Source organism: Cajanus cajan, chromosome 1, assembly GCF_000230855.2.
Source record: "Cajanus cajan strain Asha chromosome 1, NIPB_CcT2T_4, whole genome shotgun sequence".
Lineage (NCBI taxonomy): Eukaryota > Viridiplantae > Streptophyta > Magnoliopsida > Fabales > Fabaceae > Cajanus > Cajanus cajan.
The window spans coordinates 76907184-76916580 of NC_138517.1; the positions used below are offsets into that span (position 1 = coordinate 76907184).

Sequence of the window (9397 nt, forward strand, 5' to 3'; positions counted from 1 at the left end):
CTAATTATTTTTTTTATAAGCCAAATTAAATCGCACAGTAAAAATAAGACAATATTCGTACAATGGTCTATCAATCCCTTTAATCACTTCGTCACTTTAATTAACTCACAATTGAATAAAAGAAAAGAATATTCAGCAATTCTTGTTTGCAGAAATATGACGAAGACTAATTATTTTTTTTCTTTTCATGTGTTTTCATTATATGGTTCTCTATTTATTATTTCTCTGTTACACAATATTAGTTTGGCATAAAAAAATTTAATTAGTGTCATATTAGATTTTTAAGTGATACAAATTGTCCACATTAAAAAAAAAAAATCTCACTAGATTCCCCATGTCATTAATTAACATCTGTTAGAAATTGAAAGAGAAATTAATATTAGGAGTAAAATTTGTTACTTTTAATTTTGTGGATAAAATTGAGCGATTAAAATTTCGAAGATCCAAATTGTTGGTACACTAAATTAAGAAGACGAGAACTGCAATTAAGCCTAGTTATTATATCTGACTTTAACGATTTTTTTTTAATATTTGACGTGAAAATAGCTGCCAAGGTAAGTTCATAATGCGTGTCCAAACACGATATATACATAAAGTTTAAATATCTTTTTTATCCTTTGAAAATTACTCTATTTAATTTTAATCACATTTTTTTTAATTTTAATCCTTTAAATTATTTTTTAAATACTATTATTATTTTTATTAAAATAGACCACCTCAACATTTAAATCATCATTAATTTTATAGACATGAAATTTTTTTAATTTGAAATATTAATTATTTTAGAATTAAGTTAGATTTTAAGGTAAGCTAATTTTACACTTAAATTTTTTTTATCATTCACTCTCAAAGGTAGGTATGAAAGTTCTAATGATTCATTTTTTTACTTAATCAAAGAGCCCCGGTAAACTCAAATATAATTCTCTAACAAACTTAAAACAAGATTTTTTTCTTCATTGTCATCACCATATACTTAAATGTTCAATTTCATGTCTTCGCCAATATTCGCTAAGTTATAAATTCTCAATTTTTAACAACACTTTTTCACTTTTAACGGTTCTCGAAGTCTTTAACACGTGAATTATTTTAAACAACACTTATTTTTCTCTCTCCCTAAGACGTTGTCTTTCAAAGATGGGAGGCCTTTGACTTCCTTCGATGAAGATGCAATCAAAATAAAGAAATAAAAAATAAAACAGAGCACTTTTGAAACTCTCATGCCTAGGTATGAGAGTGAATAATGAAAAATTTTAAGTGTAAAATTAGTTTTTATCTTAAAAACTTAATTTAATCTTAACGTAATTTATATTTCAAATTAAAAAGTTACATATTAGTAAAACTAATGATAATTTAGATGTTGAGATGACTTATTTTAACAAGAATTAACAGTATTTAAAAAAATTAAAGACAAGTATTATATAAACTTGAAGAACTAAAATCAATTTTTTAAAGCACTAAAATTAAATAAAGTCAATTTTTAAAAAATTAAAAACATATTTAATCCTATAAAAAAATTAATCTTAGAGTGGAACATGATTCTATTATGTGATGTGAATACCTTCATAGAACCAACATGCATTGTCTTTCGTAAATGAATAGATCAATATGGTCTATTCATAATCTATTCCATACATTTCTTTAAATACACATGTGAATAAAGATAGTAAATGATTATTAAGAGATTTTAAAATAAAAACTTATATATCAATTTTTTTTTATCTTTATTAATTATTATTATGCAATTTTTTAAAAGTTAAAATTATGGATTATAATAAGTTCACTAAAATAAGAAATTCTCTTTATATACATGTATATATAAAATTAAATGTATAAAGTAACAAAAGAAAATCAAAACAAAGTACATCTACAAACATACATATATAGCATTCTCTTCTGTTCTACAAGTAAACTCATGAGTGAACATCAAGCAGAAAAACTCCATCAACGAAGTCTAAAGATGCTAATTAATTGACTGCCAGTGGAACTGATTTTACCTGAAAAAGCACCAAGTAGTGAGTGAAATTCATTCTAGATGGAATTTCAGGAATTCCTAGTGGTTATATATGAAAACAAAGCAGTACTGAAAGTAAGAAACACATGTCCATTTCATTTAGTCACAGCTTCAAATAAAAATTGTTTTGAAGGCACAAGACACACTTCTAAACGAGAGAAATTATTACATGATCCGTCATTAATTACGTGAAATGTTATTAATTCTTTCATAAATTAAAAAAAAATATGGTCACATTCACATAATCACATAGCAAGTGGAAATAATTTCTCACTGAAAGGGTGCATTTCCCATACCATTATCGATTTTATTACTGGCAAAGCGGCTATAATAAAAGGAAAAACACGTGGCAATTTTTCTAAGGTGAAAGGCATAAAGATTGAACACAAAAACAGTAGTTGCACTTAGTGAACAGACCCCTCCTAATACAGTTATTAATTTTGGTTCTTTTACAACTGATGTAGATCAACCAACATAGAAAATTGATCATTGGTACTTCAGTTTTTACGTAAAAAAAAATACTTTTTTCCACGAGTATTGTCTTAACCGACGTAGAAATCAATTAAAACAATAATCGATGTAGTATAAATCATTTTCTACACTAATTATTACAACTTTTTATGTTGATTAAGATAATAATTCATGTGAAATAAGTCACTTTGTATATCACTTGATGTAATAGTCGGTGTACAAAATGATTTTTCTACATCAGTTAATATCTTAACAGGTGTAAACTAACTAACTTTAAAACAAAATTATTCCGATTCAATCATATTACAATATCAACAACATATAACATATAAAATTAGAATTGCATTAAAATAAGCTTACCATATCCCGGAACATGAGAATGTAAAACATCTCCAAGTACCGCCTAGTTTCTCGCCTCTCAAGCTTAGACACATGCTTCCAAAAGCCATACACACCAGCTAAAGTCAGGAGCCTCTCAGAGTATATCTTCCATGTATACCTACAAAGTTAAAACACAAAATAAAATTCAGTTTCTAAGTAGAGGAAGATAAATCTCTTGAAATGTCCACCTAGCAAAAATAGACCTCTCATGAATGCGCTTAAACCCTGCATCAGAAATCTTGTTCCAGTAGCCAGGATCATGCTGGCATTGCTCAAAAAAGTTTATTAACATTGCAGCAACATGATCAGGGTGATGAGGCTCAATATGGAATCCACAAATGCCATGCTCAATTATCTCAGCAGGGCCACCATGACAGGTGGCAAACGTAGGAAGACCACAAGACATAGCTTCCACAATTGTTAGGCCAAACCCTTCATAAAAAGCAGGCTGCAACAAGTAACAAGAACATGGTGGAACTTTAATAATATATATACATATATAACCATTAACCGCCAAACATTTGAGGACGTTTGTAACATGGAATGATATTGTACTATCAAGAATCACAGTTCCATATCATATAAACTGAAATGTTATTCTCGAGAATATTTCAAAATACATATGTATGTTTAAATTTAAACATTCTAAAGAATATTTTAAGATTGAAAACAATAAAAGTAGAAAATAAAAGTTAGAAGAAAAATTATACTTGAGTTATCTCGCATATTTTAGGAAATATAACTTTTTTCACCTCTCACCATGAGAATCAAAATAGTTTAAATCATGATATAACTTACTTTCTCATGAATAAACAATATCAAAAAATATATTTTTCAAATTTTTTAACTTGAGAATTCTGCATTCCAAGTTTATGTTCCCATTAATGGTGTTTTAATTGTGAAACAAACACCCAATTAAACTTCAAAATGAATCCTTATCTTTCTCCTACCTGCACAAAAGCACCTTTCACATCAGCAATACAACGGTATAGCTCCCCATTACGAGCACGGTTCATTTGGGCCTTTATCCAACGAAATTGGCCGTGTAAGTTGTATTTTTCTATGAGGCTGTGCATTTTCTCTATCTCCCCCATTTCTTCTTTGTCCCTAGACTTGTGTACATCAATGTGACCACCAACTACCACAAGATTCACAAGCTCTCTCAGCTTGGAGCTTTTACCAAAGCATTCAACAAGCCCCGTCACATTTTTCACTTCATCAAGTTTTGCCATTGAAAAGATAATTGGTTTTGATCTATCATTCAACAAGCCACTGCATAAGCCAAAAAAAAAAGAGATGTTAAACAAAATTCTTATCTGCAAATAGTGTTATAACTTGCAAGTGGAATAGAGGAATCGCAAAAGATGCTTTGACTTAATTCATAAGAAAATGCACTCCAGAAACACAATCTGCTCTACTCAGCCAGGGAAATTTTCACTGAGTAAAGATAAAAGCCACATGTTCAAATTTTGAAACTATAAACCAGTAAATTTCTTATTCTCTAGATATGTTATCATACAAGTTGTTAAAAACAGGGAAATTTAACGAGATTCGACGATATATTTACGTCCTCGAGTGAGGAGCTTGCAAAATTTCCCCTATCTGCTAGCCCATAACAATATATGAGCCATGCACATCAATAATTATCAAATTAGGAGAGTAAAACAGATCCAGTTAGAAGCTGCATGACAATGAAACAAATTAAATTTTGGTATTAACATTGGTTGATACAAATGCTATTAACTTGTGTTGTTTAATTAAGTTATTTTAAGTTTAAATCTTGATTTTAGATATAAAATAAAGATGAAAAATACTTATCTCATATATAGTTACGGTTGAGGTTATTCACTATTTCCAGTAGTGGGCACTTCTTACCATTATCATATTTATCGACATAGGAGTGATCCACTTATGCTAAAAATAATTTTCAATAGAATACTTTCTCTACAACTCATGATATAGATTGAATTTTAATTTGAATTTAGAAAAGAAAACTTCTTATAATATGGAAAAAGCGATATTAATTTGTGCATTATTTGTACAATCCTATGTTTTAAAGAGGCTGAAATAATGTTTATTAAGGTTAGTTCACTAGATAGTAACGATGTGACTCTGTCAATTTGATCTTTAAATCTCCAACCTTGATGTATGTCTAACTATGCCAATCCGAAAAAGTAAATTTGAAAAGAAGAAAACAAAAGCATGCCTTTTTTACCATGCAAACATTTATCCTGTTGAAAAATACTCACATGTGCTCTTCATTCTGTTCAGCACCATATACCAGCTTTTCAATCGAACCATGTAGAGAAGTTAGTCTCTTTTCTGTGTCGGAGTATGGAAAATACATGCGCATGTCTGCACCAGGAGACACGATATTAAACTTTGGATCGAAAACATCTATGCCATGAACTACACGATATAGTCCTGGAAGAGTGAAGGCAGTGTAGCTCTCGTATTGTCCAACATTATTCTTGCTGAGGGAAAGTAATAAACGATGTTAGGCGATAATGTGATATGTAAATCAAACAGTATATTTTGAAAATCACATATAACCAACTGAAGAAAAAAGTGCAACGCGCTAATGCATCAAATGCTACACAACAAATATGTCAAAGAACCAGCTTAAATACTTATATATATCATTCGAGTACTTTTTGATGAAATCTTATATATTAACTCCAAGTTAGATTAGAAATTCTCATTGTGTGACCATGACTAAAAATTATGAAAAGTGGATAACAGAAAGTTTCCACATCGATATTTCTTAAATCCAACATTTCTTTAGAGTCCAACAAAAGTTGGCGGGGAATTCAATATGCATGATCATGAATGCTTATATAGTTATATTGCTCTGTGCATGCCTGTATGTTTTGGAGGATAGAGTAAGAGACAAAAAGAGAAATTGTTAGATTGTGGCAGGAAGATCCAACTTAGGTCAACATACAAAACATCACATGATTATGTAAAATCTAATGTGACATTTGTCTTAAACTGAAATGAATCTTTTGAACATTGATTACCAGTGTGATGAAAACAATAATCGAACTTTCATTTTAAGTATATGTTTCTCTACAAAAGAGCATACCTTCCTGCAATTTCTTGGTATGTACTAGTGATTATAAAATCCGCATTGTTCATTGCAATAAGGTCAGCTGTGAATTGACAAGTAAAATGGTACTTGTCTTCATATTTTTTCCAATATATATCGGAATCAGGATACTTAGTTTTCTCCAATGCATGAGCTATGTTGCACTACACGGAAAGTTCAGTAAAGAAAACATTAGTAAAAGATGGAGCAGTCTTGGCATCCTTCCAGGCCCAAAAAAGGAGTGATAATGCATTTATAAGTTGTTTGAACTTTGCATTTGACAATAACTTGATGTTGAAATGTTAGCAAGCGCACCTGTGTGATTCCTAGCTTATACGATAACAAGGTTGCAACAAGATTTCCATTACTGTAGTTTCCTATTATCAGATCAGGAATTCCTTGTAACTCAGCTGCAATTTCGTGTGATGCATCCTTTATATCGAGTAAGAGACAATCATTTTCCAAAACCCAGAAATGGCATTAGACTATGCAGACAAGACAAAAGATTATACATCAGCTGATACTTACCTCAGCAAATGTCTCTAGATAAGGCCACATGTCAAACTTTGAAATCCATTTTCTCAAAATTCCATTCTTAGTTCTGAAAGGTACTCGCAATATATATGTGTGCTCAGTTCCACTAACTCTTTCCAGTCTCTGATTGCATGTTGTCCCTTTTGCCTCTGGTATCAATCTTGTAACCTGGAAGCACCACAAGGGTTTCACTAAAATGTGATACAAATATTTCTTTTGCCATACCTAGAAATGCCAGAGGACTTTGGAATCACATACGATCAGAATTTTCGGAGACACATCAAGTCCTTGTTTTTGAATTTTGTCAAGCATCTCATTTTCCAAGGCACGCACTTGATCAAGTATATATATAGTCTGTCCATCATGAGTGACATTAAGCACAAGGAAATATAGTTCTTTATAAAGTATTATAACATGTCAACATCATAAGCACAATAACCAATCGTTTGATTTCAGTTGTACTTAATGTCATGTAGAATTCATAAAACTTATGAAACAATACCTGCCCACCAGTATCAGGCAAACCCAGAATATTTGCTTGGCCAAAGTAACCATGTGGTGATACAACTACGACATTGAACACCATAGGAATTCTTCCTAGAAATGTCTCTAAGGTGTTTGGATCAGGAGCTTGAAGGATGTCTAATAGAAGATGCACCATTTCTGACACCCTCTCTGCTGTATCACCCCAACCTCTCTCAAATCCCAATCCTTGTAGTCTACACTCAAATGATGAAGAAAAAAAGAAATCTAATTTCAGTGTATCCACTATCCATTAGTTACCTCTAGATGTAATTAGTTAGCTTCAAAACTACTGAAATTTCAGAAATACAACAGTTTTTAGAGATCCTTTCTTACTCATATTCAAAGTCAGAATATGGTGTATTGGGTATGAGCCTAGAAAGGACTTCTTCTGCCTTTGCCAAAGAAGACTGGAGCTTGGATATGTTACGGATGCGGTCATTTAGCATCATTGCCTGCATAATATATTTGTAAAAATTTACAAAATTACAGCCAGTCTTGAAGGTTATCTAATCCACTTAGTTGGAAGCAACACTGACATAATTCATCAACTATGATAAATGAGGAAGGTAAAATAAGAATAGCACTATAATTTAATATGTTCACACTAAAAGAACAAATCTTCACCATCGAACGAATATATCTTTATATTGATATTTTAAGATTTCTGGGCATCAGTCAAAATTTCTACAAATAAATATCACTGTTTCTAAATGATTGAATGATGCTTTTAGACAAACTTACATGGCCATCATATTTGTGTGCGCGAAGAAAAGCAAGGAGAGGTTCCAAACTTTCTTTGTTACGAAACATGAATGATGATAGATGACGGTTGAGAAATTGAACCCCATTACCAATAGAGGATGATCGAGTTGGTCCAGGGAATGTTGCATTAAATGGCTCAAAATCTAGTTCAAGCACGTTTTTGCCATTGCACCTGGATCAAAATTTCAAAAATCATCATGTAATAATTTCATTTCTCCTTGAAGCCAAACTGAAACCATAGAATGCCACGCAATTCATTTATTTCATTCAACACTTTGGGGGATGGTAAAGAATAAATTCAAAACGTAGTGAAGAAAATAATTCACATAACAAAGATAACCCTTACTCTCCATCTACAAGTTCTTCTTTGAATCGTAGATATTCTGCAACACTCAGATTATCCACATTGAGTTCAAATGCATTAACACGAGCATACTCCCAAACACCAGGTCTTGGACGCAAAGCCATTGACACAAAAGGAGGTATAACTATGGCTTCCTGTGGCAACAACAGGAACAAAAGCTTTTTAAAAACTGCAATGACAAGGAAAACTCGAGAAAATTCAACTATTGTATGTCATTTATCAAAGCTATAACTTACAAAAATATACTTAGCTAACCTTTGCAGATTCTAGCTCTTTGACAAAGGGGCTATCTTTGAGTTTCCACATCCCTTCATCCTCTTCAAGAATCTTTTCTACCTCGTGCCTCAGGTCATGTGATTGTAGTATTCCTTTGCCCCCAGCAACATACCTTTGCAACAAAAATAGTAGTTATTTACTCATCACACACATACTTATCATTCACGAAGAATCTAAGAATACCCGGTTGCCAAAATCACAACTCTAACTTTCACCTGGAGAGAAGAGAGATCAACTCGTTGCGGTGACTAGAGAGGGTGTCTTGCACCCTCTCTCTCACGCCAGAAGCTTTATCGAATCTGGAAGAGAACATGATCAACTGGAAATGGCAAAAACAGTGTGAAGCATTAGAAAAAAGAGAGAAAGTACAAAAGAGTGCGTGAAAGAGAGAAAGGAAGAGGAAGACATTGGGGATGAGGTTAAGGTTTATATATAGGGGAAGAGAAAAGAGGAGGAAGCAAGGGATAAGGCAAGTAAGGGAAAGAAAATGAAGAGAGTGTAGAAATTGAAGTGGCATTGTTGTTTGCACTTGGCACTTAGGAGGAAGAGGTGGCTGCATGCATGCACTTGTCACCCCACAACACAAACTGCATGCGGATGTTCCATTCCCTCTTGATTTAAATTCTCAAACGGTGGATTTGTTTTTTTGTGGTTTCGATTTTACAATTCTGCAACCGAACCAAACAGACATAGAATTTCCCTCCAAAAAATATTCACTACTTTAAGCGTCGAAATATTATTTTGCAACTAATAACCCGTGTTCAAGTTCTCTCACTCATGCCACAAAGGTGCAGCACCGAAAGGAAATCTCGTGACTTTATAGTGTGTTTGGAGGAAGAATTTTACAAATTTAAAGAATTTTAAATTCTTGGTATTTGAATTACTTTGATTTTAATTTCTATCATTCTTAAAATATTTTGTTTGGATGAATCAATTCAAATTTCTTAAATTTTAAATTGTTAGGTTGAATATGATAATTTGATTC

The 9397-nt window shown here is 31.9% G+C and overlaps 1 protein-coding gene across 1 annotated transcript; it reads right to left on the reverse strand.

The window, feature by feature from the left end:
* Positions 1-1776: 1776 nt before the first annotated feature.
* LOC109807766 (sucrose synthase 2) lies at positions 1777-8884 on the reverse strand. The gene is made up of 15 exons (XM_020370382.3): positions 8628-8884; positions 8392-8524; positions 8119-8270; positions 7752-7944; positions 7344-7462; positions 6988-7204; positions 6744-6839; positions 6480-6653; positions 6267-6383; positions 5949-6115; positions 5113-5337; positions 3814-4135; positions 3067-3311; positions 2843-2981; positions 1777-1994 (listed from the first exon to the last, which is right to left on the reverse strand). The coding sequence occupies exons 1-15, from the start codon at positions 8723-8725 to the stop codon at positions 1965-1967; spliced, it is 2427 nt and encodes an 808-aa protein (XP_020225971.3). The 5' UTR covers positions 8726-8884; the 3' UTR covers positions 1777-1964.
* Between the last annotated feature and the right edge of the window lie 513 nt (positions 8885-9397).